At 43.7% G+C, this 23,062-nt stretch overlaps 1 protein-coding gene across 1 annotated transcript in view; it reads right to left on the bottom strand.

The window, feature by feature from the left end:
* Positions 1–23,062, bottom strand: part of LOC137558246 (uncharacterized) — a 57,122-nt gene that overhangs the window by 8,838 nt on the left and 25,222 nt on the right. The window contains exon 5 of the mRNA XM_068271732.1: positions 13,782–13,861. Within this exon, the coding sequence (XP_068127833.1) occupies positions 13,782–13,861 (80 nt within the window). The remainder of the gene's footprint in view (positions 1–13,781; positions 13,862–23,062) is intronic.

Genomic DNA, 23,062 nt, shown 5'->3' with positions numbered 1-23,062 from the left:
ATTCAGATTCAGATTTGCAGTTTGCTCCTTGCACACTGCAAATCTGAATCTGAAACGGAGGTAAAAACAGATTAAAAAGCGGAATCTGAATCTGAATTGCTTGCAGTGTGCAAGAGGCCTTAGGGAGACTTGCCAAAGGTCTCCTACTGAATTAGTGCTGGCTTACTAAACAGGCAGAGCCGAGATTCGAACCCTGGTCTCCTGTGTCAGAGGCAGAGCCCAGTGCTGTGCATCAAACATATAAAGTGCCACTGCCCCACATAACTGTCAGCATAGATAGCCCCTATCAGAGCTGAATGCCGCCCTTAACTCACAGTCTTATATACTGAGCATTTCCTCTCTCCCCTGGGCGTCGCCCAGCAGGGTGTGTCCTACCTGTCGATCATGTAGTATATCCCATTCATTATCCAGGGTTCTCCTATCTCCTCATAGTTCCTCCATATCCCCCCTATTATCTGCGCATATGGCTGCATGTTAAAGCAATCTGATCGGCGCATTTGTCACCTATAAATCATGATCAGGCGTGCATAACTGTTAGACATTCGCCCCGATTTTTTCCTCGGGAGTCCCTCTTTTTGCTCTGTCTCATGCAACCTCATCTGCGCATATGGCTGCATGCTAAAGCGGCCTCAGCGGCCCATTTGTCACTTATAAATCATGATCAGGCATGCATAACTGTTATATATTCACCCCGATTTTTACCTCGGGAGTCCCTCTCATGCGACCTCATCTGCGCATATGGTTGTGTGCTACAGCGGCCTGATCGGCGCATTTGTCACCTATAAATCGTGATCAGGCATGCATAAGGGCTGGTTCACACGGACGCTTGCGGAGTGTTTACCGCAAGCGTTCGGAACGTCGCGGTAAACGCTCCCATTCAAGTGAATGGGAGCGTTTACACCGAGCTTTTGAGCGCTTTTACCCGAACGCGGTGTTCGGGTCCCGATTTTCGCGAGCGTTCGGGCTGCCCCTGGAAGCGACATGTTGCTTCCCGGGAGCGGAAAACCGCGACGGCTATGTTCCCCTAGGGGAAGAAAAAACGCGACCGCATCACGACGCGACCGAAGGCTACTGAAAGCTTGACCGCGCAGAACTAATAAAAGTTATGTTTTAGTGCGCTAGGGGCTTAACCCTGTTCAGGGAACACGTATCCTGTATTTATATAGCACCAACATATTACGCAACGCTGTACAGAATATATATATTGTCTTGTCACTAACTGTCCCTCAGAGGGGCTCACAATCTAATCCCTATCATAGTTATATGTCTATGTATGTATTGTGTAGTGCATGTATCGTAGTCTAGGGCCAATTTAGGGAAAGCCAATTAACTTATTATCTTTATGCTTTTGGGATGTGGTAGGAAACCAGAGTGCCCGGAGGAAACCCACACAGACATGGACAGAACATACAAATTCCTTACAGATATTGACCGGGCTGGGATTCAAACCGGGGACCCAGCGCTGCAAGGTGAGAGCCCTAACCACTATGCCACCATGCTGCCAAAAAAATACTAGGTTTGTGCTGGTTACCCAAATCTGGATGTATTCTGTGCAGAATGAGATCATTTGTAGTGAGCTAATTTTCACTAATGTATACTGATCTACTGAGAGGGAAACCTGTTTTCAAAATGAACCATACTGCGCTATTTCATAAAAAGCAGAACATTGCCCACAAAGACTGCAAGGACTATTACTTGCCCAGCAAACAGAAGACCAGGGAAGGTACATAGCTTTTTGATTATGTGTTGGGTGGAGGGTTGGTTTTGCTTACTGTTTTTTTTCTATTTCAAACTTTTTATTAAGTTTTAACAGGGAAAAAACAGTATGTGATATACAGCACCAGGCAAGGCATTCATCTGGACAATTTCTCATGGCTCACAGATAAAAATTTGTCTGTCACAACATCATCTTGGATAAAGAAGACATGGGAAGTCATCACATATTATGGGAACTAAGATCCCTTTTCATAGCGGAGCAAGGGGATCAGGGCTCCAGGACGAGCTCCGCCCCTTGCCTCTGAAGGCCTTGTCTAGCAAAAGTCTATGGCCCCCACCCAGCCGTCAGGCTGTGGGGATTGACTGGAGAGATCTCCCCTGCATTGGGGGAGGAGAAAGAAAGGAGGGAGATAAGAGAAAGAAAAAGAGGAAGGAAAAGAGAAAAAAAGAAGAGGAGAAAGGGAGATGGGCCCCTCCTGTGCAAATACTCAGGGGCGGCGCCAGGGGGGTGCAAGGGGGTGCTCGAGCACCCCCTAGAATTGTCCAAGCACCCCCAAAGCACCCCCTGGAGTGAACTGACTTCAGGCGTCTAAAAGACGCCAAGTCAGTTCACACAGCGGCAGCACGGAGCAGCAGGCAGGGCTACGATAAGATGGCCGCCCGGAGCCCTGTTCTGCAGACTTCGAGTCTGCAGTGCATGGCTTCGGGCGGCCATTTTCCCGTAGCCCTGCTCTCTGCATGCAGGCAGGAAGTCTCGTCGTGACGTCGGGAAGGAAGAGGATCGTGGGCGCGTGGGCGCTGCGCGCCACAATGAGGTCGGGACTCGGGACAGGAGGTCGGGAAAGAAGGTCTTCTGGCTGTAGGTGAGTAAATGGGTTTTTCTTTTCTTTTTCAGGTGATGCTGATTATGCATATTGGGGTCATATCTGCTACGGATTGTGCATATTGGGGTCATATCTGCTACGGATTATGCATATTGGGGTCATATCTGCTACGGATTGTGCATATTGGGGTCATATCTGCTACGGATTGTGCATATTGGGGTCATATCTGCTACGGATTGTGCATATTGGGGTCATTTCTGCTACCGATTGTGCATATTGGGGTCATTTCTGCTACCGATTGTGCATATTGGGGTCATTTCTGCTACCGATTGTGCATATTGGGGTCATTTCTGCTACCGATTGTGCATATTGGGGTCATATCTGCTACGGATTGTGCATATTGGGGTCATATCTGCTACGGATTGTGCATATTGGGGTCATATCTGCTACGGATTGTGCATATTGGGGTCATATCTGCTACGGATTGTGCATATTGGGGTCATTTCTGCTACCGATTGTGCATATTGGGGTCATTTCTGCTACCGATTGTGCATATTGGGGTCATTTCTGCTACCGATTGTGCATATTGGGGTCATATCTGCTACCGATTGTGCATATTGGGGTCATTGGACGTGTTTTTTGTTAAAATCTGCTCACATTACGTGTATTTTCTTGAGAAAACCTGCACAATTATGTGAATTTTCTGGGAAAAGGGTCACCAAAACTTGGGCCCTCTGTCTTTGCGTTGCACTTTTAAAGGGAACCCGAGGTGAGAATAATATTGAGGCTGCCATATTTATCTCCCTTTAAGCAATACCAGTTGCCTGGCTGCCGTGCTGGTCCTCTGCCTCTTATTCTTTCAACCATAGACCCTGAACAAGCATGCAGCAGGTCATGGGTTTCTGACAATATTGTCAGAACTGACAAGATTAGCTGCATGGCTTGTTTCTGGTGTAATTCAGTTCACTACTACAGCCAAATAGATCAGCAGGGCTGCCAGGCAACTAGTATTGTTTAAAAGGAAATAAATATGGCAGCCACCATATCACTCTCACCCTGGGTTCACTTTAAATTACAGTTAGCCCCGCCCTCATCCGGTCATGACCACGCCCATTTTTTCGCCGCGGCGCGCTTCGCGCGCCGCAGGTTGTAGCCACACCCATTTTTTGCCGCGCCGCGCTTCGCGCGCCGCAGGTCGTCACCTCCCCCGGAAATTGGTCCAGCACCTGCATAGCACCCCCTAAAAAAATTTCCTGGAGCCGCCACTGCAAATACTTGTAGAGTAAGCCTGCTTAACCTGAGATTTTTGCTGTTCAGTTACTACCAGTTATAGAAAGGTATGCCCTCCAAGGGCCCCATATTGCATCCACTGTCCAGGAGAGTCCCCGCTAATTGTTCTTGGGTCATGATACTAGAAATTCTATTTTTTACTTCCTCGAAAGGGACAAATTGCTTTTTCCAGGCTCTGGCGATAGTTTTTTTTGCTGCTACAAAAATAAATTGGAGGAGAGCCTCCTGAGTTTTATTTAGGGAGCCTGTGCGGAAGTGCAGCAATGCTGACCACGGGTCTTTGCGCAATTGAGTATGGAACACAGCTTGTATTAAGCGATAAACCTTGGACCAGAAGCGAGACAGCATCGAGCAGGACCAAAAGGTGTGTAGCATATCTCCCCTGGACTGACAACCCCTAAAACACATCCCGTCCCTTCCGACGTGTGCCAATCTAGATGGCACCCAGTACCACCTCATCATTACCTTCAGGGAGGCTTCTATTAGGCCTAGATTTATAGAGAGGTGGAAAAGGCTATTCCATGCATGCGACCATTCTTCTATACAGTGGCGTAGCTACAGACCTCAGGGCCCTGGGGCGGTACACATACATTTGGTACCCCCCCCCCCCCTCCCAGGTCAGAGGCTAGCGGCACTAGCACGATTTCAAATAGATTCCATGCTGAAATTGATTGGAAATCGCTGTACATTGTGTGTGTGCATGCAGTAGATCCCTCTTTGATCAGATTCGATCAGATAGGGATCTGTCTGACAGTCAATCTAGTGGCCTTCAAGCAGTTTAAAGGTACCTTAAGAACAAACTACAGTACTACATTTTCCTGACAAGCACAGCACACATACAATAAGTGATGCCTCTTACTACTTTATTTGACATTGCTCGCTTGTGGCAGACATGCAACTCCTCCACAGATCAGGAATTCCTGGTATGTGAGTGTGTATGTCATTATATGTCCAGCAAACTGCTTTTCTTCTAAAATACCTTACGGACAGCAGAAGCTCAGGCCAGGAATCATCAGTACAGCAGCAGCTCCACACAGGATCTATTACAAGGGAGCTCAGAGAACCAGGCTGCATTATCAAATGTCTAGGCAGATATAATACGAGAAACTGGAAGAGGCGAGAGGAAACACATGTAGGTCTGAGGGGAGAGTGTAACACTCTGCCAGCGTGCAGACACACAGCCCTGCTTTAGCCATGCTGCGGAACCAACACTCGGTCACACGCAGCTACTACAGGAGAGAAGAGAGAGAGCCGAGGAGGGGAGGAAGATCTAGCTGAGGGGGGGTGCCCAAGTAATGCAACATTGTAATAGGCTGCTGTGCGCTGTCAAACAAGAAGGGAGGAGGCGGAACTATTTCTGCTGTGTATTGCTGGGCTCCCTGCGTGACGCGATGAAATGGCAGCGGCTGTGTCCGGACCACACTGATAGACATCGCTCACTGGGACATGCACGGGCCCCTCTGACGGCAATTGGCAATGGGCCCGGTCGCACATGCTACTGCTGCGACCACGGGCCCTACGCCAGTGCTTCTATAGGTCTAGAATTCTTCAAGTCAAGCTCCCAACCTTTAACGTATCCATGTACGAAGGTGGGAGCTGGACTTATTAAATTTAAATATAGTTTGCTTATTAGCCCGTTCCCCTTGGTATCATGTAAACAAACATTTTCAAACAATGATAAAGACACATCTGTATTTGAGGTATTTTTTAACAGTGAGTTAATCCAATGTCTCAGCTGCAAGTACCGGAAATATTCTGAACCTGGGATCTGAAATTTCTCCCGTAAGAAGTCCCAGCTGACGACCTTTGAGTCTTTTATCAAGTGATAGACTATTAATAGGTTTTTTGTGGTCCACCAGTGAAATGCTGCTGGGTCATCATGTGCCGGGGGGAAGAGGGGGTTGTCAGTGATGGGCAATAGTGGAAGATATGGGGATATCAGTTTCCGGGTATATTTAAAAGAGTCCCAGACCCGTAAGCAATGCATGAGGATGCAGCTTAGCGAGGGAGGCCGGGATTTGGGTGGGAGCCAGATTGGGGACTGTACCGATAGGGGAGCAGCCAAGGCTATATCAAAGTATGTCCATTGCGGCATCTCAGGGCCTCTGTACAATCCTACCATTGGAACGATTTGTGAGGCTTGATAATATGCATGCAAGTCCGGGAAACCCAAGCCCCCTGAATATTTAGGTAAGTATAAGGAAGCTTTAGCTACTCTCGGTCTGGAGTTTCCCCATATAAATTTGTTAATTTTGAGCTGAAACAGTCTAAGAAAGTGTGGAGGAACCCAAACCGGGAGCAGTCTGAAATGGTACAAAATTTTGTGCAATATCGTCATTTTGACTGAGTGCACACGACCAAGCCAGGACAAATGCATCTCAGACCAATTGGAGATATATTGGGTAATTTGTTTAGATAGTGCGTGATAATTTGCCTGGAAAAGAGAACTATATCTTGGGGTTAGTTTGATACCCAGATAGGAGATCTGGTTATTGACTGTCTGGAAGGGGACTTTGTTGATTAACTCCATCCATTCAGGCTGGGCTAAAGTTATATTCATAAGTGAGGACTTATTTGGGTTAATAGTAAGACCAGGTTGTTTTTCTGCTATAAAGACATCTGCTAAGAAGCTCTGGACTTAGGTGGCTGTGTAAGCGCGCAGCAGCCACTTGTAAACAAAGACCCAGAAGCTGTGTGGTGACGTCACCCAAAAAGAGACGCTGGCCAGTTCAGCTGATCATCTGAGCGGAAGTGCGGCGAGCGAGGTCTGAGTCTTGCAGTCTGAACCTTCGTATGCCGCCGGAAGACGCCGGTGAGACAGAGAGGCAGCGGGCAGAGTGTGGGAGCACGTAAAGAGGTCAGAGCAGGGGAGTCCTGCTACAGGAACATATCGCTGTGAAAAGCGGCTGCTAATCCCCCATCCTAAGGGACACGTGAGTCTAAATTGACGGAACTGTAACTAATCAGGAACATTGGCAACAGTGCGATTTCCGTTATAGAAGGAATCCTAAGGAAATTATTCTGATTGGATTAAGGGAAGAAAGCCCTATAAAGGAACATTAGTCCTTTCTCGTGATTTTAGAGAAGTCTTTAATACTGGTGAAAAAGGATTGAATAGAGGGGCCCTCTATGTTGTATGTGAGTGGTTGAATGAGAGTTGAACTATATATGGTGGATTATTTGAAATTGAAGGTGTGTATTTTATGATTTTAACAATTGAATAAATAGTGAAGTACTTCTATATGTATATTTTTTAGCGCATGTTATTATTGAATTAATAGTAAGACCAGACACCTGTGCAAATTCGTCCATTATTTCCATCAAGGCCGGGATAGAAGGTTGTGGGTTTGACAGAAACACTAGCATATCGTCCGCAAACAGATTAAGCTTGTGTTGAGTTCCTGCTATTTGGAAACCTTGAACTCTATCTGAGTCTCTGATGATACAAGCTAAGGGTTCCATGGCTATAATGAATAAGATTGGTGAGAGAGGGCACCCCTGACGGGTGCCTCTCTCGATCGCGAAGCTGGGGGATGAATACCCAGCATAATGAATTTTTGCTGTTGGGGAGGAATAGAGCGCTTGTAACCAAGCTATAAAAGAGGACCCAAACCCCCAGTGTTGTAATACGAAATATAGATATTCCCATGAAAGCGTATCAAACGCCTTGTAAATGTCCAGGCTTACACAAACACCCTGAATATTCCTATGATGTAGGCTCTCAAATACTTGGATTGCTCTGTAGACTGCGTCCGGGGCTTGACGCCCCGGAACGAAGCCCACTTGATCCTTGTGGACCAATTGAGGGAGAAACTGATTAATCCGGGTAGCTAAAATTTTGCTTAAGAGTTTGATATCCACATTGAGCAGTGAGATGGGGCGGAAATTAACTACTTCTATGGGCTCTATATCCATTTTTTGGTAACATAGCTATATTAGCTTGAAGGGTGTCTTGGCCAGGGGGTTTGTTTTTGTTATATTCATTGTACATTTGGGATAAAAGAGGGGCCATTAAGGGACCAAACTTTTTATAGAAGAGGGGGGAGTAACCGTCTGGGCCCGGAGATTTTGTAGTTTTTAATGATTTTATGGCCGCTAGAACTTCCTCAGACGTGATATCGGCGTTTAGGTATTCTATATCCGTCGCTTGGGGGGAGGGGGGGGGAGATGTACTGAGGCAAAAAATGTTTCAAGGCGGGCTCTGTCAATTACTTTTTCTGCCCTATATAGCTTCTGTAAGAAGCTATGAAAGTATTGGACTATTTTGCACGGGTTTGTGGTAGGGGGTTGGGATTGATCCTTTACTCGCAACGTGGGTGGCTTATATCTACGGTTTTTCAATCGGTTTGCTAGCAGGGTGTGAGGCTTATTGCCCATCTATAGTAAAAAAAAATTCTGCCACCGGAGTTGTTTTTCAACTTCATCGCTAAGTAAAGCATCTAATTGGGACCTTAGCCTATCTCTAGAAAGTCTGGAAGAGGCAGATGGGGGGTTCTTCCAGGCCTGCTCGGCTTCTTCGAGCTGTTTAGTCAGTTCCGAGATTTTTGGGGATTTCTGTTTTTTAAGGTAAGAATTGTAGCTAATTATTTTCCCTCTGACTGTAACCTTCAAAGCTTCTCAAAGAGATACTGCGGAAGTGAAAGAGCCTCTATTGGTTTCCAAATAGTCAGTGAGGAAGGAATGTACTTTTCCTAGACACTCTTGTTTGGTGAGCAAGGAGTCGTTGAGTCTCCACTTGAAGTCCCTGCCTCTAGGGATCAGAGAAGACAGATGGATTTGCACAGGGTCGTGGTCCGACCAAGTAACTGAAAGGATTTTAGCTATGGTAACATTATCTAGGTATGGGGCTTGCATAAAGAAATGGTCAATTCTGCAGAAGCTTCCGTGGGGGTTTGAGTAAAAAGTGTAATCTCATTTTAATGGGTTGAGTTTGCGCCAGACATCTAGCAGGCCTCTACCTCTGAATAAACGAGAAACTGTTTGTGATTGGGCCCGAGTATAGGGAAGGGGAGCTGCTGCAGAACCCGGTTTAGAAGCCTTGTCCATTTCTACATCCAAGGCCATATTTGTATCTCCGCACAGTATTATCATTCCCTCTCCGTGCTGAGATACAACTTGGAGGAGGTGTGACAAGAAACGGTCCTGGAACTGGTTGGGGGCATAATATGAGACCAGAGTGACCTTAGAGTCGAATAGGGTCCCTTTTAGCAATAAGTATCTCCCTGTGGGATCCGCGAGTGTGTCTTCGCATTTGAAGGGGAGGCCTCGCCTGAAAGCTATGGAGACACCACGGACCTTCTCTCTAGCACAGGCATGGAAAGCCAGTGGGAAATGCCTGCTTAGATATGAAGGGTGGCTTGTTCTGGAGAACCTCGTCTCCTGTAAGCATACAATGTCTGTATGGGTGGATTTATAGTAGTGGAATGCTTTGCCTCTTTTATGAGGCGAATTAAAGCCTTGAACATTGTATGAGGTTATTTTCAATGTTGGGTTAGCCATATCTGATATCTAAGGCCCATGGGGGTAGCAACCTCGTGATCACATAGGTCCATTTGACCGTAAGCAACGAAAACAGTTGTGTGCACAGGAAGGGCTTAGGACAGCGAGAAAAAAGGGGAGAGAGAAAGAAAAAGAAATGAGAAAAGAGAAAGAAGACAGTTAAGAACCTAAGGTCGTTCCGCCATGCCTCCCCAACACAGGGTGACATGACGGAGAAGTGGCTTAACTCAGCCCGGGTCTGGGCAGATATGACCAGGCTCGGAGCTGGCACACAAGCGAACAGCATCTTCGCTTGTCGGGGAGGAAATGAGCCCGCCCCGGCTGCATGGCCGCACAAACTTCAAATACAACAATAACATTATCCCACATATATATGACCGTAGGCCTTCATGCTAAAAAGAAAAACTTTGCAACGGAAACTGAAATACAACCCGCCCACCTATTTCTACCATCTGATACCCCAGCAGAGACAATTATATGCGGCTTACTCTATAGGTACATTAAACATTGATAGGCAGGATTAACATAAAGGCAAGGGGGAGACATAGGTACATTATGTAAATGGAAGAAAAATTCCATGCAAAAAATATAGATGACAGAGTGCGTTCTTGAGGCCTCTAGTCAGGCGCTAGGTCTCGGTGTCTGGTAAGTTGCAAAAAGGCCGCAGTTATACCGGATCAAAAATAATACTTAGCGAGAAGGAAGGCAAAAGAAAATTAGTTAGACCCGTGAAGTGGGACTGGTACGGGTCCAGAGTCAGTATCGAGGAAATGTCCACATTAATTAGTGTAGGCAAGTGCGCCTTCACGAGTCAGCAAAGGGAGTAGCCAAAGTAAAACCATATGTCTCATCCAGGGTCTGAGTGGGTGCTCGGTGCTGGAGCTTCCTTGTCTCGATGCTTGGACTGGTGCTGGGACTTCACTCTTTCCCATTGAGGCTGTGATCGGGGAGAACCGGAGCTACGGGGCGGGGAGGAAGCGGGCAGAGAGAGTTTTAACCTTTCCAGCTTTCGTTAAACCTCTTCTGGGTTAGAGACCACATGGACTCGGTTGTTATATGAAAACATCATTTTAAAGGGGAAGCCCCAGCTATATTTTATATCATGTGCCTGGAGGATTCGGATATAGGGTTTCATCTCCCTCCGTCTTTGGATTGTAGCAGGTGCGAGATCCGCAAAAATTTGGTAGCGGTGGCCCTGAAACTCCAGGTCCTCTTTATCACGTGCCGCTTTTAAGATGGTTTCTTTGGACCTGTAGTATGTAAACTTAATCACAATGTCCCGGGAGAGGCCGGTAGGTTTAGTGGGGCAAACTGGGGACCAGCTCCTGGAACAAGGCGGTGGCTGTGGAGGTTAGATCAACTATGCTCTCTGGTAGGCCTCTTACGCACAGGTTGCCTCTGCGGGCCCTGTTTTCAAAATCTTCCATGCGTAGGTGTACGGCCTGGAGGTCTGTCTGGGTTGCCTCCTGTTCTTTCTCATGTTCGTCTAGCACGACATCGACATTGTCCATGTGGCGCTCTAGCTCGTTTGTTCTGGAGCCTAGGTCCCTTATCTCTTTAGAGAGGCGAGTGGCTAGTTTACTTGAGGCCTCCTCTAGCTCTCTCTGGAGAATCACCTGGAACATATCGAGCAGTGCCTGGTCTCTAGCTGTAAGCTGCTTAGGCACTCTGGATCCTACCTCGCTCTGGCGTCCTGTTGCCTGAGACACGATGAGGCTGGTGGCCCTGCTTTCTCCATCCGATTCGCTGTCCGGGTGCTCCAGCTCTCTCTGCTGGCTTTGCTGACTGGAGCCGGGCGCCATCTTGGATCTCCTTGCGCGTGTCTCCTGTCGTGAGGACTCGGCGGATTCCTCCTCTTGTCGGCCCTTTTTGCCTCCCATCTGGTATCGGGGCACTGTGGGGTCTTTTAGACAGCAAGTAGGCTACGTTTGTGGGTGTGGGAGCAGTTAGAATTGCGCCGATGCAGCCGGGGAGTGCGGAGCTCGCTTAGAAAGCGTCCATCACGAGCAGCCGCTAGCCATGCCCCTGTTTTTTTTATCTTCGTTTATCAGCATATACTGTATACTGGAATGTATTTTATGGATGTTCAGCAAATGCAAAGATGTAAACAGTGGTTGATGCAAATTTGCATGAATTGTACATTTTTCTTGAAAAAGTAGTAGAACATTACAGGTAAAATTTTAACTCAAGAATTGAACTTGCTTAAAAACTAGTCACTAAACTGCAGATCTTGATCTACTAAATGTATTGGAATATTCCAGGTTGGCTCAACTACTGTTTCAAGTCTGAATTGAAATCATAACAACATTGCTAATCTGACTTCAACAACTAAAGCAGTCATTGGAGACCCTTATAATAACATGTAAATGCCACCTAACCTGAAATGAGATAAATAGCTCTCATCAAACTTGATGGTGTGGCATATTGATACTCTGATTATAACAAAGTGACGTCAAAATTGTTGCTACATGCAGATCATCCGGATTATGTGTAATATACAAAGCACTGAAAAAAACAAATCCCAAAAGAAAAGTTTAAATGTGATAAAATGGAATAGGAAATCCAAATAAATTAAGCTCACCAACAGCTCTATTCTTCCACTTTAAGAATACCTTTGTCCAACGTATGAACAAGGGGCTCATCCCAACCTCATGTCGAGGGAGGTAAATATAATAACCCTTATCAGTGAGGGTAGGCTCTGGGTGGACTTATGATAGAGCCCGTGAGCCTTCTTTAACTAGTTGTTGTTTGTGGGGCAAAATATCTATGCCCCACAGGACTTAATCTAAAGTCCCAGGGGCATAGATATTTGTCTTCAGCTTCCAGTGCACAGTACACGTATGGGCACACACATGCCCCCATTTTTTGCCGTTTGTCGACAGATTGATGAATGGGAACATATGTTCCCAAAGCCAATCTAAGTGCTTGATTATGAATAATCTCTGCTGTAACGAACAATTAAGTCAATTAAAATCTGTAAAGAAAAACTTTCACTTTCTATTTTCATAGAAAGCTGTGATTCAGCTGTGATTCTATGCAGGAATGTGCCATCTAGTGGACAAAATGTAATAGTGCACTAAAAAAACAAAAAAACTACACATATAAATAAGAATCACATTAACCTTTTACTGTCCTTCTCTCACTACCATAGTTACCAAACTGAAATATTTTTACAAAAAAAAAAGAGCCAAACTGACGGAATTTCAAAAAGTATACATACATTGTTACGTTAGGGACTTAGCTTTTTATATATGTATACAGTAAGGGTATATTATAGTTATTTTGCAAATTAGGGATTGTAAATATTTATATAGAGTACAATGAGAAACCCTAAAACACAAAATGAAAAAGATACAACTTTATTTCCAAATAATATATTGTCGCCATACATTGTACTAAGGACTTATTTTCAATGTTGTGATAGCCAGGACAAAGAGGTAAATAACTTGTGGGTTTTATCTACATTAGCATTGTTAATTTTAAAACTATAGGGGTTGAAAATGGAGAAATAGCGTATTGTTTCCTTGTTTTTCCCTTTAAATTGCATAGAAAATAAAGTAATTACTAAAAAAAATAAAAAATTGCCTATTAAAAAGCATAATTGGAGGCAAAAAAACCAAGATATAGATCATTTAGGTGTGATAAGTGGTGATAAAGTTATTGGCAGATGAATGGGAAATAGGTAATTTTAGACCCCCTACCTATTTAACATAAAGGGTTAAAAGGAACCTGAAGTTAGAGGGATACAGAAGCTGGCATATCCATTTAACTTTCACAATACTAGTTGCCTGACAGTCCTGCTGATCCTCTATTTTTAATACTTCTAGCCATAGACCCTGAATAAGCATGCAGATCAGATGTTTCTGACAAAAATCTGTCAAGATTAGCTGCATTCTTGTTTCAGGTGTGTGATTCAGACATTACTGATGCCAGAATGATTAGGACATGGGGCAACTGGTACTGCTAAAGGGAAATACATAGGACAGCCTCCATATGTCTCCCACTTCAAGTTTCCTTTAAGTACAAATATTTATTCAAAATAGACAGAAATAAAAATATATTTTTCTTCATTTTTTTTCCTATGTGCTTCTATCTGTTTCTCTATTAATCTTCTTCTCAGTCTGTCTTCTTTCATGTCTTTATTTTTGTCTCTTAATCTTTCTACTTTTGTCTTCTGATGTCATGCTCTCTACACCTCTTCCTGCATTTTTATTAGTACACTTTTTTTCTTTGTTCTTCTATGTTTCTGTCTTCTTTTCTTCTGTTCTTGCTGGTAGATCAGTGCTCAGCACCAATGAATAATCATTTTCGATGACCATTATTGGCAGCATATAAGGGTTTTTAGTGTTGGAATAGAAAACTATGAGAGTGTGCCCAAACAGGTACAAACAAGGTTCTACTTTTAACCTAAGTGGCTCACTGAAAATAAATATTTTTGGAAGGGTATCTTACCTCTGATTATGAAGACCTTTTACTTTCTGGGTGAAAACATCTTTTACTTTCATGAAACATGCTTCCATATCAGCTGCAGTCTAAATTTCAGAAGAAAAAGAACATGCATTCAGATTCACGTTTTAATTACTGTTACCAGTATTACCAGTACTGAGGTCTAAGCAAAGACAAAATATGTTTGAAATACTACATCAATTACGTTTTTTCTGGGACTATATGCGGTAAGCAGAGGTTAAATTAAAAACTTTACTTATTAAAGCGGGATTGTTGTCACCATAAAAATAAAATTTCAACAGCAACTGGTCTGGGTGTATTAAGTGATAAAGATGCTAATCCTGCATTCAAAACTTTTTCTGCTGTTATAATTTGGAGTTATCACATACTTAAGGAGCACTGGCCCTTTAGTAGTCAGTGCCAAACAGTTGCAGGCTGGGGTGCTTTTTATTTATAATATATTCCTCCTCTTCCATGTATTTCCTTGCCTAGCTACTTATCTGAAACACAATTCCCTGCTCACTTGTGTTTACAAGCAAGGCTGAGGTGACTCCGTGATTGGAGGAGAAAAGAAAAAAAGTAAAGGGCAGAAATGACATCAGGATTTAGCCTAAACTGTGGGCAAAAGACATGGTTCCCACCAGGAACAGAATTCTCTTCATTTACTATATAACATTCACTGAAATCAAAATGTGGACAGTATAATACATGTGTTATGTAAGTAGATCAAGTATTTATCTACTTATATATGTGTTTTTTTCCCCTGGCATAGTATGGCTAATCCTACTGGTTTAACTAATAAATATGGCTGCCCCTATGCTGCTATGTCTGATTATGTCAATTTGCATTTAATTTGTATTTCATGCACTAGCATTGTACACTGTTTATGTCTAGCACTCCTGACAAAGCCTTCTTGTAAGGTGAAACATTGTATTTTCCAATTGTGTTTAGAGTTACGTGTGTATAAGTTAATTAGTTTGTTAGTTTTAGTTTGTTTGTTTTCTAATCTGATTTAGTTGAGGAGATAATCTTTTCAAGATTTCTATTCCTTGTTCTGGATCATGGTACATTGTATTTTTTCAACCTAGATAAACATGTAACTATGACTCATTTTGGCTCATTCCATAGCCTGTTATCTCAGATCCTTGTGAAATGACCCTTGGGTAATCGAGGCATGCTTTATTGCGCCAGCCTACACTTATCTGTGGGTTTAAAGTAGGTTCTGGTGATCCACCTATTCTCCTTCCTTTGAGTCTGTAGATCTAAGAAATTTACAGTCCTGCATTTCTCTTTCAGTCTGATCCCTTAATCATTACTATTTAAAGCTTCTAGAACAGGCATGGGCAAACTTGGCCCTCCAGCTGTTGAGGATTTACAAGCCCCACAATGCATTGCAGGAGTCTGACAGACACAGTCATGACTCATAAAGGCAAATGCATTGTGGGATTTGTAGTTCCTTAACAGCTGGAGGGCCAAGTTTGCCCATGCCTGTTCTAGAAAGTCTTCCATACTTTCCTCAGTGTCATTTCAGATAAAGAAGTTGTCTGAATAGTGTAGCAAGTGGCTGAATAGTGTAATGGTTAAGGGCTCTGCCTCTGACATGGGAGACCAGGGTTCGAATCTCGGCTATGCCTGTTCAGTAAGCCAGCACCTATTCAGTAGGAGACCTTAGGCAAGTCTTCCTAACACTGCTACTGCCTATAGAGCGCGTCCTAGTGGCTGCAGCTCTGGCGCTTTGAGTCCGCAAGGAGAAAAGCGCAATATAAATGTTCTGTGTTTGTTTGTTGTTTGTTTGTGTTTGTCTAAGGATTAGGAGGAATTGAAAGTAAAATGTTCTCAATACGAGAAGGGTAAAGTCAGTTGCAGAGAAACGCAAGCATTATGCAGAAGAGACATCCAATACCTGTCTATTTATTGCTGAATATATCAATAATATTCATTTCAAGAAGATTAAATGGATTAGAAACATTGGCATATTCTACATAACAAAATACTTTAAAACCTAAAACCACCTCATAATCCTAAGGTCTTTTCCTCCTATTTTTGCCATTGCTTGACAATCCAGTGGAGAGCTGAAAGAGTTCATGAATTCCTTATCAGATCAATATTGTGTGCCATAAAGCAGATTCGTGGTCCCCTCATTTCAATTCTCTGATTGGTTGACTTTTAAATAATACAGGAAAGGTGGGGAATCCATAACCTTTAAGCAGTTCACTATGATGTAGTATATGTGGGCATTGATGCTTAGCTTAAACATAGTTGATGCTATGACACAAGGCATTAGTGGCCACAAGTGTGATTTTGATTGCTTGGGCTAGTTTGAGTGTCATTTAAACAAAAAAACAACAATATTGCGGGATTTCTGTTTCAATATTTTTATTGAAGTTTTCAAAGATAATTTTAACAAACAAGATTGCAATGTCCTTGCAATTCATCAAACAGAGAGACACAATGACATTTTACCAAATAACAAGGATGATTACAGTAAAGGTTCAAATAGTCTTGCCATAGGCTTCATATTCAGTATCATGTTGTATCAACAGACGAACCTAGATCAAAGCGTCATTGTTATCTTAGGATTCCTAATAGTTACTGTTAGGCTATAGACTTAACTTATACCTATGAAAGAGCAAGATTAGCCCATATATATAGGGGTTCGAGGAGGATAGAGAGGAAATAGAAGAAGAAAAGGGAAGAAAAAAAGAGAAGAGAGGAGAGTCCGGTCGTCCACTAAAGTCCACTATCAATTCTCAATAAATGGCAGTCAGGGTAGGCCAATATACAACCTCCAGGGATCCCATATTTTAGAAAACAATTTTGCCTTGTCTTCAAGCTGACTAGCCATCTGTTCTTGGATCAAGAAGGCCGTTACTCTATTCTTGACTTCCTCAAATGACACAAATTGAGTCTTCCACGCCTTAGCGATAGTCTGAGCGGCTGCGACAAATATAAAGTGAGCTAGAGCATTCTGGGTTTTAGTAAGGGAGTCAATTTTATGATGCAGTAGAGCTGACCAGGGATCTCTGGAAATTGTTTTGCCAAATAACGTGGATAAAAGTCTAAAGATTCTGCCCCAGAATCTGGATAACATAGAACATGACCAAAAGGTGTGTAGCATGTCCCCCTTTGTTCCACAACCCCGAAAGCATTTATCTGAGTCTGGGGTGGCCAAATACGATAACCTGGCTGGTACCCAGTACCATCGAAATAAAACTTTATATGCTGATTCAACCGTCATCAAATTAAGGGAGAGCTTAGGGACTGTGCCCCACACTTTTCCCCATTCCTCTGTAGTTTTTCAAGTCAGATTCCCACTTTATTACATAATTGTGACGAAATGATGGAGATGGGTTGTTAAGTAAGGCATATAGTTCTGATATTATCCCTTTTAAAAAGGGGTTATTGGCACAGAGACGTTCAAAATTTGTGAGAGATAGTGGAAATTGTGTTTGGGTTGGTAGGAGAGATTGCAACCAATGTTTTAGTTGTGTGTATCGGAACCATTCCCCAGAAGGAATTTGGTATTTTGCTTGGAGGTCCTCCCACCTTAAGATCCCTGATCTCCCTAACAAAGATTGTACTTGCTCTAGGCCCTTGTCTCTCCACCATTTGAAGCTAAGTGGAATATCATATCCTGGGGGAAATTTAGGGTTATTGATAAATGATAGAAGCGGTAATGTTGGAGACATCAGCTTTCGTGAATATCGTATCGAGTCCCATATAGACAGAAGGTGTTGTAGTATTTTACTCAGGTTGTGCGGGCGAAGGGGCTTATGTAACCACATAGGGGTTTGAACTGATTGGGGAGCTGAGGCTAGTATATCAAAAATAATCCATGTTGGCATCCGTGAGCCTTTATAAAGATCAATCAAATGTGCCAATTGGGCTGCTTGATAATAATTGCCTAGGTTGGGAACTCCCAGTCCTCCGTCTCGCTTATGTATATATAAAGTTGATCTAGGGATTCGTGGGCGAGTTCCTGCCCAAATAAAATTATATAATTTACCTTGAAGCATTCGGAGAAAGTGAGGGGGGACTCGTACTGGTAGCATCCGAAAATAATAAAGAATCTTTGGTAACCAGGTCATTTGTATGGAGTTTATCCGACCCAACCAGGAAATATTGTAGGTGGACCATTGCTGTAATAATTGAGTTAAGGTCTTAGCCAAGGGGTAATAGTTGTTTTGGAACAAAGTCTGATAAGAAGAAGTCAATTTTATTCCTAGATATTCCAGGGTAGAAGCTTGCCATGCAAAGGAAAAGTTAGATTTAAAAGACTGACATGATTGGGGAGAAAGAGTTATATTTAGAGCCTTGGATTTTCCAACATTTATTTGCAGACCAGAAATTTTGGAGAAGTCTTCCAGAAGTATAAGAAGCTCAGGAATAGAGGTTTCTGGTTGCGTTAAAAATAATAATAAATCGTCTGCGAATAAGTTTAGTTTATGATGTATTCCGGCACACTCAAGGCCCGAAATCAAAGGATTTTGTCTGATAGCTTGAGCTAGAGGCTCGATCGCTAGAACAAACAAGATGGGCGATAGGGGGCACCCTTGACGAGTCCCCCGGCCTATTTCAAATATCGGGGAGGAATAGCCAGAGTAGTGTATGCCAGCCGTAGGTCTGGAATACAGAACTCTGACCCATTCTGTGAAGGAAAACCCAAGGCCCCATTTTGTAAGAACTTTGAATAGGTAGTTCCAGGAAACTGTGTCAAAAGCCTTATAAATATCTAAGGAAAGACACAGTCCCGGAACTTTCCTATCTTTAAACGATTCGATAACTTGGATTGCCCTCAATATAGCGCCTGAGGCCTGGCGGCCCAGTACGAAGCCGACCTGATCTTTGTACACAATATCAGCTAAAAAGGAATTGATCCTAGTGGCTAAGACCTTGCCTAGTAGCTTATTATCTATATTTAACAGTGAGATGGGCCTGAACTGGGTCAGATCTAGAGGTTCTTGATCCGATTTTGGAAGCATTGTGATGTCAGCTTGAAGAGAGCTAGGATGTGGGAGGGAGCCTGTTTTGTATTTATTAAAAAGAGATACCAGAAGAGGGGTCAGAACAGTTGAGAATTTTTTATAAAACAGACCAGAGAAACCATCTGGGCCTGGCGTTTTAGAGACGCGTAGTGATTTGATAGCTTCCTGAACCTCTTCAGAGGTGATATCTCTATTTAATAAATCTGTCCAGTCTGCTGAGATATTTGGTAGATGTACAGTCTCAAGAAAGTTATTAATATCTAAGTTATTAGAGAGAGGCTGTTGTGTATATAGCTTACTAAGAAAATCATGAAAGCTAGAGGTAATCTTATGGGGGTCAGAGGTGATGTGACCCTGTGCAGTTCTGACAGACAAAGTTGGGGGCTTATATATTCTGTGCTTTAATTTATTGGCTAGCATTGTGTGGGGTTTATTACCCCATCTGTAATACTTATTTCGCTGCCATCTTAAATGTTTTTCAGCCATGTTAGATAGTTTTAAATCTAGTTGTGTGCGTAGAAGATCTCTGGCTTGTTTTGAGCTAGTGGTGGGGGAAGCTTTCCATATTGATTCAGCTACATCTAGCTTGTGGGTCAGATCAAGGATTTCCTCTTGGCGTTGTTTCTTTTTAAAGGAAGCTAAACTGATAAGGCGACCTCTAACAGTCACTTTGAGAGCTTCCCATAAAGTGATAGGAGACTGCACTCAGGGGCATAGCAATAGGGGGTGCAGAGGTAGCGACTGCATCGGGGCCCTTGGGCCAGAGGGGCCCCGAAGGGCCCTCCCTCAACTACAGTATTGGCTCTCTATTGATCCTGTGCTCATAATAATCACTTCTATAGATACTTTGAATAGTGGTAATCATTATCCAACTGTTCCCCTCCCCTTCTTGCACCTCTGACACTGTAGTTGACATTGGCAGGTTTTGGTGCGCCGTATCAATTGTTATGTATAGAGTGCTTGGGGGGCCCCAATGTAAAACTTGCATCAGGGCCCACAGCTCCTTAGCTACGCCACTGACTGCACTGATTCACTATTATCGTCTATAAACTCCAATAAGAAGGAACGGATCCTTTCCAAAGAGCCTTCATCAGAGAGCAGCGAGTCATTCATTCTCCATCGAAAACTAGTCTTTCGAGGGACTAGAGAGGAGAGTTGAATCGATAAAGGACTGTGATCTGACTATGACACGGATAGAATTTTAGCTTTAATTACGTTTGGTAGAGTCGCTTGGTGTAAGAAGAAGTGATCGATCCGGCAGAAACTTTGGTGGGGATTAGAATAGAATGTATAGCCCTTCGTTGTCGGATTCAATTCTCTCCATACATCAAACAAACCTCGGGAGTGGAATAGGGTATTGATTGCGTTTGGGCGAGGAACTCCTGGAGACTGGGAGGAGGTACTATGGGAAGATGGTTTAGATCTGTCTAGCATTTCATTTAATACCGAGTTTGTATCTCCGCATAGAATTAATGTACCTTCACAATGGTTTTGTATGACTTGTAGTAAATGTGATAAAAAACGCTCCTGAAAACTGTTAGGGGCATAGTATGACACTAGTGTGACCCGTGTATCGTGTAGGTCTCCCACTAGTAACACATATCTGCCAGTTGGGTCGGTTATTTGAAAAGTGCATTTAAAAGATAGGCCTCGTCGGATGGCGATTGTAAGCCCCCTCACTTTCTCCCGCGCTCTGGAATGGTAAACTAAAGGAAAATGATAGCTAAGGTAAGAGGGACATGATGAAACTGAAAATCTCGTTTCCTGGAGACATACTATGTCTGCTTTACAAGATTTATAAAAATGGAAGGCTTTTGTTCTTTTCTGAGGAGAGTTAAAGCCTTGAACATTGTGAGAGATCACAGAAAGGTCAGCACTAGAGTTTATCATGGCCATCTTACCTCAGGTAGCATCTGATTATGTACTGAATTGAGATCTGTAGTCGTATCCTGGGCTGCTACTCCTACCTCAGTGGACTCGCCGGAACACGGAAAGGGAGACAGAAATAAGGAAAGGGAGGAAAAAAGTGAAAAGGTTAGAAGAGTGCATCCCCCTGGAAGGAGGCCAAACAGGGGGATGCAAACACAAACTTTAGAATGGCTTCCTCTGTGTCGAACTGACACATAAGGGCCAAAAAACCTACCTGGCTTTGCCGCTTGCAAAGCCATCCAAAAGGTAGAAGGGGAACTAATGGTCCCCTCCGCTCGCACAGCATTCTTAAAGGAACAATATAATCGAATTCCGCAACAGACGAGAGTATATTTCAGTCCTATCTGCTCAGCCCAGTAATGTAAAACTTGAACCCATTAGGGATTATTATGGACTGTTTAAGTTACATAAGGGATAGGGTAGCAAATGCTGCGTGTTAGATCCCTTCCAGTAGCCCCATCCAGTTGTGGCGCGACGGGAATTGACCTTAAACACACACCCAGCCCAGAGAAGGTAACAATTGACTGGTCATCTTAAAACGTCTATCAATACAAAAAGCATAAAACCTTAAGGGTTAATCTCTAAAGAACATATTAGAATAGCTATAACCGGTAAAGGGCTCATGTGATGATTATTCAAAAACTGAAGGGAAAAAGTGGATTTAGCACATCGTGTTAGAATGCCAGTCTCTCCTGAGTTGAGGGACTGGGGAGGCTCAAAGTGCCTAGGGTAATCAGTGTCTGGCGATCACCAAAAAGGGGGTTGAGATATAGTTCATCCGGGGTCCGAGAGTCTAGAGGGTGATTCAGAATTGTTACGACGCCTTGAGGTTGTGTGTTTGGATTTCACTGTTTCCCAAAGAGGGGTAGATCGAACAGACTGCTGGCTGTGGGTGGGTGAGCCTGCTGGGAGACTTAGATTCAGTTTCTCAAATTTCCGCTGTGCTTCCTCCAGAGTAGAAACTGTAATCTGTTTGTCTTGATATGTGAAAAGCAGCTTAAAGGGGAATCCCCACCTGTATTTTATTTTATGGGCAATCAGGATCTGTAGAAAGGGTTTCATGGCTCGCCTACGTTGAACCATGGCAGGAGCTAGGTCTGAAAACAGTTGATACGTATAACTTTGAAACACAAGATCTTCTTTGTCCCTTGCTGCTTTCAATAGAGCCTCTTTCGTGTTATAAAACGTTGGTTTAACAATTATGTCTCTAGGGGGGCCGTTTGATTTCAGGGGCGTAAGGGCCCTGTGGATCCTGTCAAATTCCAGTCTGTCAATAGGAATTGTAGGGTCCAATTCCTGAAATAAAGCTGTGATTGTGGAAGTAAGGTCAGGGACAGTCTCTGGGACCCCTCTGATTCTTAAGTTCACCCTCCGGGCCCTGTTCTCAAAGTCCTCCAGTTTCAGCTGTGAGAACTGCGCATCAGCTTGGACAGTCTCCATCTCCCCTTCATGGGCAGCTAACACTACCTCAGCCATGCGTTGTTCAAGGGTGTTTGTACGTGCCCCCAGGTCTCTAATCTCCCGTTTTAGCTGGGATGTTATCTTTTTAGTAGTTTCATCCACCTTGCGTTGTAATATTAGTTCAAACTGTTCCAGAAGCTTTTTATCTCTATTAGAAGGATCCCTAGTACCTTTTGTAGCCTGGGCTTACCTTTCCGATCTCCTGGTCTGTTGGGAGCAGGCTGACAAGCTGCTATCGTCGGAGGCCTGAGCGGGGGAGCTGCTGCGTTGCTGTCTGGGCGCCATCTTTGATTTGCTGGACTTGGGAGAGGCGCGCTGTGTAGAGGCGGATTTGCGGGGTTTGTGTGAGCGCCGACCTCCCATTCGGGTCCGGATGTTGCCTGCGAGTCCCCAGGAGTCTCAGCCTGTGTTTATATCTCGCTACAGTGCGGTAGATGAAGGCTTGTGCGAGCGGTGGGTGCGGAGCAGGGCTTCTAAGCCGCCATCTTCTTCGGCCGCTGGCCACGCCCCCCCCCCCCACCAATATTGCGGGATTTCAACCTAGTTTGAGTGTCATCCTTTGAATATTAAATAGCAAAAGCCTCGGCTGCCAAAATTTCAGCCTCCTATGCATGGATTGTGAAGATTTGGAAGATGAGTATTAGTTAGAGTTATGGTTTCAGTTATTTATTAATTCAGAAGTTTAGTGTTGTGAAATAAATAAGGTTAAAGTTAGATTTCCAGGGTTAAGAAGTAGCGGTGAAACATCAGAAAGGGGTTAACATTAATTGCAGAAGTTAAAATTAGGCATCAAGAAGTGGTTAACATCATGGGAAAGAAGGGTTTGACCGTGCCAACCTCCTTTGATGTCCACTGGTGGATATGAAGTGAAAACTTGCCTGCATCCATTAAATCCCTCCCTTTCAATTAAAA

This window comes from Hyperolius riggenbachi, chromosome 1 (assembly GCF_040937935.1).
Source record: "Hyperolius riggenbachi isolate aHypRig1 chromosome 1, aHypRig1.pri, whole genome shotgun sequence".
NCBI classification, from domain to species: Eukaryota; Metazoa; Chordata; class Amphibia; order Anura; family Hyperoliidae; genus Hyperolius; species Hyperolius riggenbachi.
This window is presented reverse-complemented; position numbering and strand designations above follow the sequence as displayed.